A 17,947-nucleotide genomic window follows, 5' to 3' on the forward strand; every position below is an offset into this window, starting at 1 on the left:
TCAGAAATAGATGATGTACAGCTGTGCTTTAAGCTTCATGAATGCAAACCTCACCTTTCAAGAGATTAAACGAAGGGGTTGGACCCTACCTAAGTGTCAGTCCCAGCCTGGGAGCTGAGATTGTGAGTGTGTAGTCAAATGAAATGACATGTTTTACCCTTCTTGGAAACTCCTTGTGGGGGAGGTGTGTGTGATGACTATTCCAGTAACAGGTGGGGCCTGTTCTAATGTATGCAATCTTGTGAGCAGCAGAACTGAGCCTTGCTCCTATCATGACGGTGCTTTGTTATGTAGCCTGTTGTAAAATTAGGCAAGAAACTTTGAGCACCAGGTAGTTGATACTTTATATTTAGGGCTTCTAAGGGATTGTCTGTTGTTTGTGCCAATTTAACAATGGCCCTGGTCTGTGTTATGCAAGTGACAGGGATCCCACAGGAGTCTTATCTGCAAGAGGAAAGAAGAGAACTTCTTTCTGTTCAAGGCTAGATCTTGTAAATAACACATATCTTCAATTATAGTTGCTTCATTTGTGGAACAGATTTCTTCTTATTGCTAAATAAAACTCAGTGCAGCTTGCAGTCACAAAAAAAGGGTGTAAATAACATTTTAAATCTTATAAGACAGATGATAAAGTGTTTGATTATAAACACCTTCTCTCAGCAGCAGAGTGAGACATTTCCTGAATATAAAAAAAGCTTATTGCTGCTTACTTTGTATAAGAAAGTGCTATTCCCTTTGGCTACATGGACCATTGGTCTGACCCAGGATGGATGTTTTTATGAAGAATCTACAACATCCCACCTAGTGTCTAGCATCTTCAAATTTGTGTTTAAAGAGTAATTGAAGCAGCTCTCTTGCTGTCTGCAGTTAAAGCCACCACTCACAATCCAAACCATGCCACGCTCTGATGTGACTATGTTGTTTAAGGGGAAACATTTAGCACTATGGAGAGGCCGAATAACTTGCTTCAGAAGCCATTTTCAAGGACTCAAATGCAGTGGATTTGTACTACAAGTCCAGCTCAACAGAGGAAAGAAGTTGTAGTGAAAGTAACAGCAGTTGCCTGAGAGGGGTCTATTTTTTCCATGATTTTCTTCCAATGTCTGTTAATGTGTAATCCATAGCCATCAGCCAGCATCAGTCATTTATACTGCAAAAGGAAGACAAACAATTAAAATCAAAATAGGTATGTACTTCAGTCTTACACACATCTTTCTTTAGACTTCAAAGTATTCATTGAGACTAAACTTTTCATTGGTTGTACTTTTCAGTATTGTCAGGAACAAATACTAGCTCTTGTATTAGGTGTAACTGCACAGAACAGAAACATTTTAAAATCTTAGAAAAAGCAGGAGAAAACATGCACCATGGATGTCACAGGGCTAGGGTTAATTTGTCAGCAGAGGTAGTAACTGCAAGGGACAAAGAACAAAAAAGTGACTGATGACAAGTATTTTTGCAGGGCCCCAGCCAGAGCCCAAACATCTACACAGCAATAGCCCCAGTCAGGGAAGTATTGTCTGTGGGGGAGGATGGTATAAGAACCTGTATAATAACAGAAGCAATGAAATGAAAGTAACATTTATATTAGACAAATACCTGTTTCCGACATACTGCATTTAACAGACAAAGCACACAAAGTGTTCAAGTTTGTTGTGGTTGCAGAAAAACAGACAAGCAGGGTTTTAGTAGATAAGCAAATAATATTACATGAAATATTTTTGCATGCCTTCTCTCTCTGTCTACTCTAGTCTCAAATGGGTTTTAATCAGAAGACCACCTCGCCACCTGCATACTTTTGGATACAGGAAAATATTTTTCTCTAAAAATATATACCTTTCAAGATCAAATTAGATTTTGTTTCACTCATCTGGAAATCATGTTCTGTTGTAATGTGATGCTTTCGGGAATCCAGATTTACACCGTAAGAACTGAATGGCAAGAAAGGAGAGAATATTTGCTGATTAAATATGTTCATGTAACAAGCAAATTGAATTTAAAGTCGGGGTTTTTTTTTGGTTTTTGTTTTTTTAAAGATGGAGCCTTTTTATAAAGCTAGAACTGGATAAAGAAAATTGGAATTTTACAGCTCGTAAGGACAAGATACTTAAAACATTGTTTCCTTCTGTAAAATGCTTCTCAAAATAAAACAACCCTATTTGCAAATCTTATGTCCCTTATACTTTTCAAGAGACTCCACAGCTCAATAAAATCAAGAACAGATTATTTACAATTCTAGCACCCACTATATTTCATAGCATGTGCACATGACAACACATGTGAGTCAACATTGGACTACTTCTACTAGAGTAAAATATAAAGCTTATCTTAAACAAGCTACCTGCTTGATGAATAAGCCTCCTTAAAAACACTCACTAGATTCATGCAACCTTTTCACAATGGTTAACAAGAGATGCTGTCACCTTGAAAGAGTACTCAGTATAAATGAACCCCAAGGGAATATTATTGAAGTGAATAGGTTATAAAGCAAAGCAACTATTTAAAAAAGCAACATCCCGCTTTGGGTTTTTAATTTGCCGTATCGTGCAGGCAACTTAAGGAGCAGACAGGGAAGGGTTAAAGGAAGCAAAAATTTGAAGAAGGAGTTTTGGACCAAACCACAACAACAAAGAATTTCTAAATCTATCAGAGATATTTGTATTTTCATGGTACCTGGAGCACCCCAATACACATTTTCCTTCTTGTGCATTTAAGAAATATGCAGACTCCGAGAGAGCCCTAGCCCTGCGAGCCCGAATCAGCTGACCTAGGCCAGTCACAGCTGTGTTGTGGTTCTTTTATTCCAGACCAACTAAACATCATTCCTTCAGTGATGCATTTTCAGAGCACCATATATGTAACTTTTCCTGACATCCAGGTGAAGGAAATACCTTTTCATGCAGTAATGAAATGCCATGAGGATAAGTTGAAAATTAGTAAAGAATTTAAAAAAATATCGTAGCTTACCGTTTTTTCTTTTGTCCTAAAATGTAAGCTACAACGATCCCAGCACAAATGCTAAAAGCAACTTGAAGAGAAAACAAAAACAAAACAGTGATCAGGCAATGAACTTATATTTTATTTAACATTTTGGTAAACACAGCTAGCAAACTTCACAGATAAGTAGTATTGAAAAACCCCTCTTGTATCCCAGACCAGAAATTATGAGAAGCTTTTACTTATCCAGAAAATGGTTCTGATGTTGGATCTCCCAATTTATCACATCTTTAATATGTCTATACACTGGTCAATGTTTAGGTTTCTAGCTCATTCAGAACAATGTTTAGTACTCAGTCTACTAAACATTCAAGGTGTTCATCATCTGTTTCCCTTCAAGCGCCTCCAAGCTGTTTAAGGAATTTTCTCAACCAAATAGTTATAGTAGGTATTCTTATGTCCAAGCTTTAGTTTGGCTTATTTAATTTCTTCCTTGACTGATGAAATACTTTAAAAGAATAAATAAAAATTAGAAAAATCAATCCATCCGCGTGTGTCAGATTCTCTCAATCTTGAACTTGCAAATGAAAACCTCTCATCAGATTGGGCCAGTTAAACTACATTTAAATTCTGCTATTAAGATTTCAGGCTTCAAGCACACAGGGACCTTACCCGCTGCTTGACAAAGCTGCTCTATGGCTCCAATTTAACAAGTCATTTAAACACAAACTTAATTCTGATTTACTTCAGTAGGATTTATACATACGCTTAGGTGCTTTGATGAATGGGGGCCTCAGAATTTGCTAGCGTGATGACTAAACACCCATGCTCTGGTAAGTGGAGCCCTTTGCACTGCAGACTGACTAACTGAATGGTGGGAACTTCATTTATATAAGTAACAACTTTCTTATTCCAAAGATGCTAGACTGTCAAATCCAACCTAGGAAGGGTTTGCTTGGATCTTCTGACAATTCCATTGTTGGTGCGCACCAGACAAATAAGCAGTCCTAAGTGTTGAGGAAGTATTCTCACCCAAGACAGAAATACAGAAGTGAAACTTTTCTTGAGGGAGCGGGGGGGGGAATGAGATTCTTCACTCCCCTTCTGTTCCCCAATATTGTGCACGCAACTTTAAGAAAGAGAGAATCACAGCAGGATTCTTCTCTCAGGAAAATATTGTGAATAAATTAGAAGCGGACAGACAGAGGAAATGCAATAGTAAAATAGCCTGGACTGTGGACCTCAAAACAATCACAGCTTTAGTGTTTCAAATTATTTTTTCAGTTTTAAGTTACTTACTGATGCCCGTGCCGATGCCGATGCCTATGCCTATGCCCATGCCGTGTTTATCAATGCGAGGCCCTGAAGAGAACAAAAATGTGAGCTAAAATATGAAACCATGTTCATGTCAATAACTTACAGGAACTCATCCACAATCCATGCATATGAAGCCACACTGAGTACCCTAAATTATACCAGATATGAATGAAAAATTAATGGAGTCACATTAGGCTGGATATGCCATGTAACATATCTTTGCAAAGGTTATAATCTACTGAATATATTCATCCTATTGGTATGCATGTATCATTTTTATATTTGAAGTTATGAGCGTTAGCTCTATGCCTGTATTTAAAGCGTTTCCTGTAGGAAGCACATAAGTCAGATTCGGTAAACATAGTATGAAAGGCTTATTCAAGTAATTGGGAGTACTTAACTAACAATGGACTTTGGGAGACGCCAATCCACATCCTGGGAACGTTCAAACTAACATGTAAACAATGGCATTGGCCTACAAAAAGCAGAATCTGTAAGACCCTGGAAACCCCTCCATTTTGTCTTCAGCCTGCTCAAAAGATAGCCTCTCCACCCCAAGGAGATGCCTGAAAGAAACTGGAACAAAAGCAGTAACTACAGGGGTGTGAGAGATTGCTGGACCCAGACTAGGAAAGAATCTAGTCTGTCAAAGAAGCTTATTGGAACATCTCTGAGGGTGAGATTTTCCTACTGTTTTAGGCTTAGACTTGCGTGTGTGTGTTTTATTTTGGTTGGTAATTTACTTTGTTCTGTTATTACATGGAACCACTTAAATCCTACTTTTTACATTTAATAAGATTTTTAATGATTAATTAATCCAGAGCAAGTAATTAATTCCTGGGGGAGCAAACAGCTGTGCATCTCTCTCTATCAGTGTTACAGAGGGTGAACAATTTATGAGTTTATCCTGTATAAGCTTTATACAGAGTAAAACAGATTTCTTAAGCTGTTTTCAGTTAAGCCTGCAGCTTTTGGGGGACGTGGTTCAGACCTGGGTCTGTGTTTGTAGCAGGCTAGTGTGTCTGGCTCAGCAAGGCAGGGTTCTGGAGTCCCAAGCTGGCAGGGAAAACGGGCTCAGGGGTAGTCTCAGCACATCAGGTGGCAGTCCCAAGGGGGTGTCTGTGACCCAACCCCTCACAGCCACATTGTAAAATGAATAATCATTAGCGAGTGGAAACCATGATCTGACCTCACAAAGAAGAAAAGCAGCTTTTCAAGGGATTGCATACATATGTATCTTGCGATACAGGCAGGAAAACAGTTGCAAAAATGGCTGAACCAATCTCAATTTAAAGGCTTTCAACAATATAAACCAAGAGATGTGAACTATTCTCTTACACAGTTTTCCAAGCCTGCAGTGGCCAGCCATGTGTTTGCCAAAACACTGAGTAAGCACAGAATCATTACACGTGGGCTGTCTGGATGGGGTATCAGAATATCCACCCTAGCATGTCATCATAGGTTGGTGTTGGGGTATGTCTACATTGAAATTATACACCTGCAGCTGGCCCACGCCTGCTTTCTAGGGCTTAGGGGCTGTTTAACGGTAACGCAGATATTTGGGCTTGGGCCTGCGACTTTCCAACCTCACAGGGAGCTACAACCCCAGCTCGAGCCTGAGCCCAAACGTCTGCACCACAATTAAACAATCCCTTAGCCTGAGCCCCGGGAGCCCGAGTCAGCTGGCACGGACCAGCCACGGATTTTGAATTGCACTGTAGACATATGTAAAAAGTGTTGCAATCAGTATTTCAAATTATCCAAATAGATCGTTTCAAGAGACAAACTTTTGCTGTCCTTACTAGAGGAAGGTCATTTAGTATCATTTTTAGGGAAATTGTATGAAAGATTACAATAGTAACAAGGAAGGTAGAGAGTGCACTGAAGTGGCCTTTCAAAGACTCCTAAAATAACTGAAACAATTGGTCCTTAGGAAATACCTCACTAATAAATTTATAGTCTTTAATGTTTAGTATGAAAAAATGGAGTATACATATTCACTTGTACCCATATTGTTCATCATAACTAAGTGCAGGACTTTGATGGCTTCAGTGTTGGCAGAAACACACAGTTTGGGTTCTTTTGTTGTTGTTGTATAAATAAAGCTCAATGATATGCAATTGGGACCTTTACGCAATATAGTAATATAAATGGTACTCTGCAGGTAAATCATTTCTGAAACAGCTTTATTTCATATTTCACAGGTGATGCAGCAAAACAGTAGGATATTAACTTTACTGCATTGTTTGTGATTTCCGATTGCTGCTGGGAAGCACAATGAAACAATGAAAAGCTTAACTACTGCAAACGCTGTCTACTGTTCAATAGTACTCACTATGCTTTCTCTCTCCATTTAAAGCTTCATTTAAATTTAACATCAAAACCTGACAAAAAGGTTTCTCCAAACTAAAACTGACAAGCCGGTGCTGAAATGTGAAACACCTGTTTAACACAAAACAATCCTGTCTGCTCACAGAGGGCCACTCGCTCAATGGAGAGAGAAAAGTGACCAAAAAGACACCCACCTCTACAGAACTCAGGGCTTTCTGACCATGTTAAATTCTCAAGACAAGTAATGACAGGTGTCAGTTCGGTCCTCTCATATCCTGGATGACAGACATAACGCACAGTGGACCCCCTAGGATGGTAATTCTTCCTCTCATCTTCCTTACTTAAGGCAGCAGATTTTAACCTCGGTGGGGCACCACAGTCATCTAACCGAAAGAAGAAAAAAAAAAAAAAAAAAAAAAAAAAAAAAAAAAAAAAAAAAAAGATACAGGGTCTGAAAGATTTAGCTATGAAGATTTGGAACCCTCCACCCCCGTCCCGTTTGTTCAGAGTTGCTATCTGGTAGCCCTATTTAAAGGCAGCAGCAGCTATTACAGTACAGCCACGGAACAGCATCTGAGCATTAGAGCAGGACGCTTTACAAAATAGGTAGGGGAAGGGAGATTTTTTTACAATTATTTTTAAGGAAGAGAGGCAAGCAACTTGGACAAAGTTAACTGGGTGCTGCTCCAAGCAGCGGGTGATACAAACTAAGGAGTAAAAGAGAAAAGGAAGGAGCTAAGAGAGAGAAAGGCATTGGTAGATTAAAGCATGTAGAAAGAGAAAGACAGATTTCCCCCCTGCTCCTCATCTCCAATTCTAACTGAACATTCTGTTTACAACCACGGTGGTCGTCTTCAGCTTCAACCTTGTGACCTTCCCTGGGCTGTGTCCATCCTCTCCACTTTATTGAAGTCTCACACAATTCCCAGGACCTCTACCCCACCCCATTCTCCTTGACCTCTTAGTGCCTTGGACACCATCAAGCATTTCTACTTCTTTTAATCCCATCATCTACTGGCTTTTGTCACTCATCCTCTCACGGTTTTTCTCCTGACTCTTCCATCTCGTACTTTCAGGTCTAGTTCAGTGGATCCTCCAACTCTCCCCCACCCCTGCCCCATCAGCAAGAATCTGCCAGGATTCTCTCCTCAGCCCACCCTCGGCAAAAACAGAGCTTGTGTTCCCTTGCAAATCTTTCCCTCTCCATGTCCTCAGTCGCCACCGATTGAACAAAATCATCTCTCAGCTGCTCATGCCTGTAATCTGGGCATTAGTTCTGACTCAGCCCTTTCTATGGACCCTCATGTCCCGGCTGTATCCAAATCTTGCCATTTTCCCTTCTTAAATTCCCCAAGATCCAGCTTTTCTCAGTCCAGATGGCCAAAGCTCTCGTCCAGGCCCTTATATTTTTCTCTATGGACTTGGCTTTTTTTCAGATTATGCAAACCCCTATTCTCTGCATCCCTCCACCAGGACTCCCTTCTTTACTACATCAAAAACAAACTTTGTATCCTCTCTTTCAAAGCATATCTCCTCACAGCCCTGCCTTACCGACCAGAGGTCTCATCTTGTCATGTCAACTACCAGCTGAGATCTACCAGCATACCCAACCATCGCCTCTTCAGCCACTTCCAGAGAACCTCCAGGCTTTCTTCCATAGCTGCTACTTTGACCTCTAAAATCTAATCTACATGCAAACAGGCTGCCTTCCTTCCCAACCACCTTCACCCATTTGTTTCATCCATTTGTTGCATCTTCTTGTTAATCTGGATTTAGAGTTCTTTAGGGCAGTGGTTTTCAAACTTTTTTTCTGGTGACCCAGTTAAGAAAATTGTTGATGCCTGCACCCCAACGGAGCTGGGGATGAGGGGTGTGGGAGGAGCTTAGGGCTGGGGCAGAGGGTTGGGGTGTGCGGGTGAGGGCTGCAGGGCGGGGCTGGGAATGAAGGGTTCAGGGTGTGTGGGGCTCTCTGGGCTGGGGTGTAGGAGGGGATCAGGGCTCTGGCTGGGGATGAGGGGTTTGGGGAGCAGGAAAAGGCTCCAGGTTTTGGGGGGGCTCAGGGCTGGGGAAGGGGATTGGGGCACAGGCTTATCTGGGGCAGATCCCTGTCAGTGGTGCAGCGGGGATGCTAAGGCAGGCTTCCTGCCTATCCTGGCACCGTGAACCGTTCTGTGCCCCGAAAGCGGCCAGCAGCAGGTCCAGCTCCTAGGTGGAGGCGCGCAAGCAGCTCCATGCAGCTCTCACACGCACACACCGCCCCCCTGGCTACCATTGGCCAGGACCTTTATGCAATATAGTAATATGAGTGGTACTATTCAGCTATATCATTTCTGAAACAGCTTTATTTCATATATGCCAGGTGATGCAGCAAAACTGTATGAGCATCCCGAGGATGGAGGCATCCCCACCTATTTCTGTGAAGTTAAAACTCAAATATAAAATTACTTCCCATTCCTGTAACTGTATATTGTCACTGATCCAGCAAGGAACTTGAAACTAGTTATTAAAGCTAATTATGAGTAGACCCTATTCAGTTGGGGAAAGTCTGACACTTCCATCAGCGAAGGGTGGCCCAAGCAAATTTGTTCCAGAGCAAATAAAATACTTACGATCACAAAACTCTCCAATGCTTGACCACTCTGAGTTTGAAAGGCAAACTACAGTGTCTGACTTTCCAGGGATTTTAACACAGCCATCAACGCACTTGTATGTCACTTCTGCGTTGATAGGGAAGCCCTCTGTGTGATTAGTATCACGGGGGATGGCACGACGGAGCCTGGGCAGGGTCCCACACAGACCTATCAGAAAAACATAAGAACATACTCTCATTTCAATAGGAAAGATATTGATTTTAAATAATTTCACCCAGCTGCCTTTGTTGAAAAGGATTCTGACATGCCTAAGATGCTACAGGGACCTGCCACAGGTCAGTGAACCCCGTTGTGGGGGGTTCCTCAGGTTTTCCAGTGGCCTATGAGCACAGATGAGCTACACACAGCCAGGGGTTTAAACTAAAGGCATGTCTTCACTGCTGTGCTAGGTCAAGTTATTGAAACAGGAATTAGCCTAGGGAGAGCAACCACGCTGCAGAAGAATGGTGGAGGTGCAGAGTGTGACTGGATTAGCAGCACAGAGTAGCTGAGTCCCCACTCCATGACTAGCTCCCGCCTAAGCAACTCTCAGGCTCCCACCCACACTCCAAGTGGGCCACATTTTGAATCCAAAATTCTAGACATTTAGCAAATCCAAGTTCTTCCAATTTATCGAAGGAAGTACCAGCTCCTTCTGCTCCTTCGGGAGGGACAGTTGTGGGTTTGTCCTGGGTAATTATGATGACTAAGGCAAAAAGAAGAGGGAAAAAGCAGTTATGAACATTATATTAGTCTCCCATCACCAGCTGGCCACTCAGAGCCAGGAACTTGCCAAACCAATATTTAGGTTTAGAGCTGCAGCTTTAGAGACAAGACATTCTTACCCACTTACACGTTGTCACAGCGAGAGCCCATGTACTATCAGTTGGGCTACCCTGCAGACTGCTGCTGGGATCCCATTCATATATTCTAGGGGAAGCCCATAGCAACCCCTACATTGAGCTGCCTACCACTTCCCTTTACAAACGTTCTCTCTCTCTCTCTCTTTTTTTCTTTTTTAAGAGCTCTAACAGTTCCGTGGTTTGCAGCAGGGATGGGAAAGGCTCAATGTGGTGCCTCTTGCTGCCAACGTGAGTTACAAACTGCCAATATCACTCATTTCCCTTCAGTTTTACTCATCAAAACTTCCTAGAGTGACTTCTAAAGCCCCTGAACATGCTGTTCTCACGGAGCATTGCTGCAAGGTATTGCCATATGTTACTCAGAACTATGCATCTCCATCCCTCAAGTCAAAATATCCTTTGGCCTAAGAGAAGGTGCATTGCGTTGGGAATGAGAAGATCATAGAATCATAGATATCAGGGTTGGAAGGGACCTCAGGAGGTCATCTAGTCCAACCCCCTGCTCAAAGCAGGACCGATCCCCAATTAAATCATCCCAGCCAGGGCTTTGTCAAGCCTGACCTTAAAAACTTCTAAGGAAGGAGATTCCACCACCTCCCTCGGTAACGCATTCCAGTGTTTCACCACCCTCCTAGTGAAAAAGTTTTTCCTAATATCCAACCTAAATCTCCCCCACTGCAACTTGAGACCATTACTCCTTGTCCTGTCATCCGCTACCACTGAGAATAGTCTAGATCCATCCTCTTTGGAACCCCCTTTCAGGTAGTTGAAAGCAGCTATCAAATCCCCCCTCATTCTTCTCTTCTGTAGACTAAACAATCCCAGTTCCCTCAGCCTCTCCTCATAAGTCATGTGTTCCAGTCCCCTAATCATTTTTGTTGCCCTCTGCTGCTCTCTCTTTAATTTTTCCACATCCTTCTTGTAGCGTGGGGCTCAAAACTGGACACAGTACTCCAGATGAGGACTCACCAATGTCGAATAGAGGGGAACGATCACGTCCCTCGATCTGCTGGCAATGCCCCTACTTTTACATCCCAAAATGCCACTGGCCTTCTTGACAACAAGGGCACACTGTTGACTCATATCCAGCTTCTCGTCCACTGTAACCCCTAGGTCCTTTTCCGCAGAACTGCTGCCTAGCCATTCGGTCCCTAGTCTGTAGCGGTGCATTGGATTCTTCCGTCCTAAATGCAGGACTCTGCACTTGTCCTTGTGGAACCTCATCAGATTTCTTTTGGCCCAATCCTCCAATTTGTCTAGGGCCCTCTGTATCCTATCCCTACCCTCCAGCGTATTTACCTCTCCTCCCAGTTTAGTGTTATCTGTAAACTTGCTGAGGGTGCAATCCACCCCATCCTCCAGATCATTAATTAAGATATTGAGATGATGAGTTCAACTCTCATTATTTCTACGGACTGCTGTTAACAATCCTGTGCCCTTCAAAACCCAAGTTCGCACTGAGCAACCCATCCTCCCTGAATGAAAGTTACATAAGCTAGGAAGAGAACGCAGATCTCTAATCTGGCAGACCCAAGTCTCATCCACTTAGGCTAACCGAAAGAATTTGCCAAATCTAAATATTTGGCTATGCAGTGTACGCAATGAGGCTATTTGTGCAGATATAATCCATTGTTTTAGTGTGCTGTGCATCCTCCTCTAGCGGTTGGTCCAAATAACAATTTACTCCTGCTGCCACCTATTATAATTCAAGTTAAAGAACTTCAGAGGTCGATGCTGCAGTACCTTAGGCCCAAGAGTCGAACCTCAATGACACATGGAGGTAGAGGATGGGACATTACTTCCACATACACGTCTTTGTTCTTTTTAAAAAGCCCACAAGTTACATAAAACCCACAGCAGAAACAAGTTATTAAAATTGTAGCGCACTCAGAAGGTAGGAAGTCACAGAATTAAGGTTACCCATGAGATCTTAATTTTTCCTCCTTTGGTGTACGTGAAGCGACAGCCATTTCTTCAGGATTACGTTTCCCACAGCAACCAGGTTTCCCACAAGTTATATCTTTAGAGGATTAACGCCTAACTCAATTTCCTCATGTTTATGGGTTTGCCTAGCAACCAAAATATTGTTTTTTCTGGTGGGAGAAAGTAGAACAAGAGGAAGACAAAAAAAACAGGCAGTCACCTTTGCATTCAGGGGCAGACCCATTCCAGACTCCATTGATGTTATCTTTAGTTGTACAGTGAATGGAGGCCTCTCCAATAAGTGAGAAATTAGGGTCACATTTGTAAGTTACCAATGAGTTATAGTGAAAGATTTCCATGTTGCTGCCATTGTGTGTCCCATTGGCAATATTAGGAGGAGGAGAACAAGTAATCGCTGAAGGAAAAGAGAATGGCATCATGAATATTAATGCACATTTCAGTTAGAGGCGAACTGTAAAGTAAACACTTGTTTACAATTTTTTCCCCTTTTGGGGAGGAATTTAACCTTTTGAGAGTGTAATTAGTACTGTGTTTTAACAAAATGCAAGGCATTACCTTCCTTAGATTTACAAGGCTTTCCGCTTTCAAACTTTTCTCCACTCCCAACATCCGTTCAGCTAGAAGATTTTGGCTCCATTAAACAAATCCTGGATAACAGCCTTGTCAGACCACATCCCTCTCCCACATTATATATAAGGAGCTTGGCTCTTTGATTGACATCCTTGAAAGACAATAGTTGCGCTTCTACAATGTTCCAGAAGCTGAAAGCTTAAATTATGACTTTCCTTCTAACTGCAGCTGGTTCTAGACCAGACGGCGATAGCCTGGTTGACAGATCCCCAGGTAGTGTCCAAAAGGACAAAATAGTTAAAGCAAATAAATTGGGAAGAAGAAGTTTAAATACTGGATTTCACTCTGAAATCGCCTGAGATTTTGAGTGTGGAGTCCCAGGGTTGGTTGGTTGGTTGGTTTTGAGGCGAAGGGAAGAGAATAATTAACAGGGAGGAATTACACTAAATAAAAAAAAGTTGGATGAAAGACTTCAAAAGCAGCAGAGATTATTTGGGGAGGAATGAGAAACCAATCCAACTCCACCATCCCCGTGTTCAGGGTTCAGTTGTGATGAGGTCGTTAGTTGGGTTGGAATCTATACACCAGACAGCAATCTCAAGGGGAGTGCTCTGTACGGATAGAGAGGGCTGCGGGGTTTTTTTGTTTGTTTGAAGTGTGGCTTCCACAGAAGGCAACAGCAACACAATGGATCCTCCTACACTTTCATCTGATTTCCCCGCTCCCAAAAATATATATATATGATCGACAATCGACATCGAGTGAATATGAAACACACATGAAAGCTCTGTGAGCTCTGTAATGGTTACTCTGCAACAGTTCCAATCATGAGTCCTTCTTAAATCCATAAAAATAGCCTGACCTTGGCAAGTTGGAAGTGGACTCCATTCAACTTGATCTCCCTTCCACAAACACTGGATGAAAGTCCGCCCACGTAATCTGAACCTAAAGAAAAGAGAAAAAGCTTCTTACCTAACTATCTAATTACTCCTGTAATAACCCCTCTTCCAAAATTCTGGACCTGTAGGGTCATTCCTGCTGTAAGTACTAACATGATCCCTAGGACCAAGGAATGCTGATTGGTTAAAGTCAATGTAGAACAAGCAAATAGGTGGCTTGAAGACTGCAGAGACCATGTGAGCAGGTGAAATCCTTCCCCTCAAAGTCTATACTAGCTACATGCTTGGGAATTACTGGGCAATACCTTTGTTAAACCTTAAAGCAAAGGGAAACAACAAGTAAGTGTCTTTTCTCCACATTTTTAATGCTTATTTCTTACATCTCCAGAAGGTGGAAGAAGTCCCTAGGTACGTTCTAGAATTTGAAAAACACTAAAGAAATTAGTAATTTTCCAGACTGTTAAAGTGTTTGCATGTCAAAGAGGTTTGCGCTTGCAGAGTAAGAGGCTGCGTCACATCTCCCTCGTTCCAATCTGCAGAACAGTGTTCCGGATGTGTGCTTTTGTCATTCTACCCCTTTGATTACAGCCCCAGCTAAACGGGGAGAAAGGTACTCAAAGGGTATCTCTGTCACTCTGGAAGTCAGTAGCTCAGCCTGTTTAGTGCCATCATTCCTCTTCCTATTTTAACTCTGCTCTTCTACCAAAGAGTTGCCAACAGTCCACACCCAAGACCCACTTAGCCAGAGCGCTAGCTAATGCTTGCACAGGAAGTACGGTACTGCATACTGGCAATGCAGTCACTTACCTTCACTACTTCTTTTAACACTACAGACTAAAGGTCGTGGCCTTATTTATTTGGGAAAGAGGTTTAGAGAAACAGATGAGAGGTGCCCCTAGTAAAGCTGGTTTCTGCAGGGTCTTTCACCAGTCTGCTGAAACGGCAGGGGCTAACAGGGATAGACATGAACATCATTTGTGGCCAGGTGGCTACTGCTTTTCTTCCACCTTAGAACATTACATGCAAAGGCCTCTTTTGCTGGCAGAAACAACAGGGCGAGAAGACAGCTGCCCAAGGGCTGTCCCGCTGCTGCCACTCTTTCCAAACCTGAACGTCTCAGTGTCCAAACCTCATCAGCCCACTTAAACCCAAAGTTTTCGTTGGCGGACACAATTCCAAGGTGTGCAGCTCCTGTACGCTTCTGCACAGGAAAATGTGAAGTATCACAACAATGGCTCGGACATTCTTGTGGGTACAACTCAGATGCAGTATTGCCTAGAGGAAAAACCACCGGACTGGGACTCGGGAAACTTGGATTCCATTCTCATTTCTGCCTCTGGCCTGTGGGTGACCTTGGGAAGTCACTTCCCCTCTGCGCTTCAGTTTCCCCATCTGTAAAATGGGGTAAACAATACTGCCCTCCTTTGTAAAGTGATTTGATACCTGATAACAGCTAGTTGGTATTACATCACCTGAGAAGTAGGCCGATAGCTCAGCTACAGGAAAAGGCATTCTCTTTGTCTCCCAATCGCTGTGGGGTTTGAAGACAGAGAATCATAGGACTGGAAGGAACCTCGAGAGGTTTTCTAGTCCAGTCTCCTGCACTCAGGCAGGACTAAGTATTTTCCAGACCATCCCGGACAGACGTTTGTCTAACCTGCTCTTAAAAATCTCCGATGACAGAGATTCCACAACTTCCCTAGGCAATTTATTCCATAACCAGCCCCTCCCAATCATTCTAATCCCGGCACAGGGATCTAAACCTTGTTGCCTGCACATACCACCAAAATGGGTGACACAGTGAAAAACAAAAGGATATATTAATTAAAACGAAGACATCCATGCTCATGCCATGTGCTTCCCTGCTGAATTACTCTGATGTCCAGAAAGTACCCGCACAATCCAATGAAACTAGAATCCAATCACATATTATGGTAGATTTTTCCAACAGCAGCTTGAACAAATTGAAGCACACCCCATGATACCGTAGCTGCACCTGCTTCCTCCCAACTTAATCTTTCAACTGGAGGACTGAGGGATCATAATCCACACCTGGCCAAATTCAGCTTGAAGGTTATACTTTTTAAATAGAGCCCTGAAGCCAGGACAGCAGATCTGTAGCACTTGCTCAGATTATGTTTTTAAATTAGATCGCAATTTCTGTTATTAATTTTCCACTGTTCCCCAGTAGCTCTACACCAAACTAAGCTCTGTGAATTACTCAGCACCGGTTGCCCAAAACTCACCCGTCATCACAAATTATGTTGACTTTTGCACCATACAGGACATTTGTTACATCAACAGCTCTGCCATGCTCTGGTCCTTTTGGAGCACCACAAGATTTCCCTAGCACAGAACGAGATCACTATTAGCACGTTATGTTGCTGCAACAAACTCTAACATACTTAGAAGAGACTATGGCTGGGGTGGCCAAACTGTGGCTCGCAAGCCGCATGTGGCTCTTTTACAGTTAAAGAGCCGCTCACGGAGCCCTCCTACCATACTTGCGGGGGTGGGACCTCTGCCTTGGGGCAGGGTGGTGGGTTAGGAGCTACTGCCCAGCAGAGCGGGGATCTCAGGGCTTCAGCAGGAGTGGGGTGAAGCCCCGAGCCCCAGCAGACGCCTCCTGCTCCAGCGCTTGAACGTCTGAAGATTGTTGTATGTGTATGCGGCTCGAAGGGTCAGTAAGTTTGGCCGCCCGTGGACTGTGGCAATGGCAGACTCACAGTCCAGTTAGTTCACTCTCCTGTCTGGGTTTTTTCCCCTACTTATATTCTTATTGGATATTCTTATTGTCCACATTAAGTGTTTAATTATATACTTTGTCAACTTCAGTGGCAGAGACTCCTCCTACCTGGTACAGGGAGTTATTTGTGACGCTTCCTCTGGTGCCAGGCACTTATTACCATAAAGAACACACACTCAAAAATTCACCATGTCCACAGGCCAAACAGAAGAGAGATGCTGCATTCAGGGAGCCACAGAGAAAGCTACAAACAGCACTAATGAGTATATTGGGAAAACATCTCTGTCCTTGATGTGGACAAGGATTTTTGCACATAAAAATATATGGCCTCTTGCATACATCAAGTATGTTCCTAATCAGGCACGTCAGACTACTTGAATCTAAGACAGCACAAGAAATTCACATCAGTATTAAGATACAGCCCATGTTTGTCAAACAGAATATAACACATACATGCAAGGAGCTGTGGTTAAGGCTGATCACTCAGTTGGCTCCTTCCTCTCATCCTGTATTAACGTAGGGTTTTGCAGGGAATACAACAGATACAGACTCAATATAGGTAGCTTTGCCAAAACTTACGGTATTCTTCACAATGTGGGCCATTTGTCATCTAAATTTTGTTATGTATTTTGGTATTTGAACAACTTTGCCATATATATAGTTATTGAATATTGTATTTATTTTTTAATACGGTGATTCCGTTTGGTTGAACTGTGTGCTGAATGAGTGGTGTCCGAGGCTAGAATTTTTAAATGTGTGAATTTTTGGAAATGACAAAAATAATACGATTATTCTCCTTCATATATAGTTTCCAGGGATACTGTGCTCACCATTTTTAAATGGATATTTACCATAGTAGGATATTAACTTTACTGCATTATTTGTGATTTCCGATTGCTGCTGGGAAGCACAATGAAAAGCTTAACTGCTACAAACGTTGTCTACTGTTCAATAGTACTCACTATGCTTTCTCTCTCCATTTAAAGCTTCATTTAAATTTAACATCAAAACCTGACAAAAAGGTTTCTCCAAACTAAAACTGACAAGCCGGTGCTGAAATGTGAAACACCTGTTTAACACAAAACACTCCTATCTGCTCACAGAGGGCCACTCGCTCAATGGAGAGAGAAAAGTGACCAAAAAGACACCCACCTCTACAAAACTCAGGGCTTTCTGACCATGTTAAATTCTCAAGACAAGTAATGACAGGTGTCAGTTCGGTCCTCTCATATCCTGGACGACAGACATAACGCACAGTGGACCCCCTAGGATGGTAACTCTTCCTCTCATCTTCCTTACTTAAGGCAGCAGATTTTAACCTCGGTGGGGCACCACAGTCATCTAACCGGAAAAGAAAAAAAAAAAGATACAGGGTCTGAAAGATTTAGCTATGAAGATAAGCATCAAAACTGTACATTTAGCTTTCTATTTATATATAAACACACACACACACGTTTTTAAAAAACCTTTGCCAAAAGTTTATGATTTAGAGGTAGTGTGACCACGTCTCATTCTTAAAGGGACAGTCCCGTTTATTGGGACTTCTTCTTACGTAGGCGCCTACTACCCTCCACCCCCGTCCCGTTTGTTCAGAGTTGCTATCTGGTAGCCCTATTTAAAGGCAGCAGCAGCTATTACAGTACAGCCACGGAACAGCATCTGAGCATTAGAGCAGGACGCTTTACAAAATAGGTAGGGGAAGGGAGATTT

At 42.5% G+C, this 17,947-nt stretch overlaps 1 protein-coding gene and 1 long non-coding RNA gene across 7 annotated transcripts in view; both read right to left on the minus strand.

Moving 5' to 3' along the window:
* Window positions 1-487: 487 nt before the first annotated feature.
* The window catches only part of LOC144278258 (complement receptor type 1-like), a 37,779-nt gene continuing 20,319 nt past the window's right edge, over window positions 488-17,947 (minus strand). For 3 of the 6 annotated variants that reach the window (XM_077839500.1, XM_077839495.1, XM_077839494.1), the window contains 11 exons: window positions 17,390-17,578; window positions 15,738-15,837; window positions 13,455-13,537; window positions 12,222-12,416; window positions 9,862-9,921; window positions 9,195-9,383; window positions 6,780-6,968; window positions 4,237-4,299; window positions 2,968-3,028; window positions 1,837-1,931; window positions 488-1,150 (listed from right to left, as the gene is read on the minus strand). In XM_077839500.1, the coding sequence (XP_077695626.1) occupies window positions 1,146-1,150; window positions 1,837-1,931; window positions 2,968-3,028; window positions 4,237-4,299; window positions 6,780-6,968; window positions 9,195-9,383; window positions 9,862-9,921; window positions 12,222-12,416; window positions 13,455-13,537; window positions 15,738-15,837; window positions 17,390-17,578 (1,229 nt within the window). In that variant the 3' untranslated portion in view covers window positions 488-1,145. Of the gene's footprint in view, window positions 1,151-1,836; window positions 1,932-2,967; window positions 3,029-3,058; window positions 3,446-4,236; window positions 4,300-6,779; window positions 6,969-9,194; window positions 9,384-9,861; window positions 9,922-12,221; window positions 12,417-13,454; window positions 13,538-15,737; window positions 15,838-17,389; window positions 17,579-17,947 lie in introns of those variants that run through there. The other 3 variants (XM_077839497.1, XM_077839498.1, XM_077839499.1) reach the window with 3 other exon arrangements.
* On the minus strand, window positions 13,952-15,731 carry LOC144278266 (uncharacterized). The gene is made up of 2 exons (XR_013348563.1): window positions 14,964-15,731; window positions 13,952-14,883 (listed from the first exon to the last, which is right to left on the minus strand). It is a non-coding gene; the product is annotated as an uncharacterized LOC144278266 (long non-coding RNA).

Source organism: Eretmochelys imbricata, chromosome 21 (genome assembly GCF_965152235.1).
Source record: "Eretmochelys imbricata isolate rEreImb1 chromosome 21, rEreImb1.hap1, whole genome shotgun sequence".
Lineage (NCBI taxonomy): Eukaryota > Metazoa > Chordata > Testudines > Cheloniidae > Eretmochelys > Eretmochelys imbricata.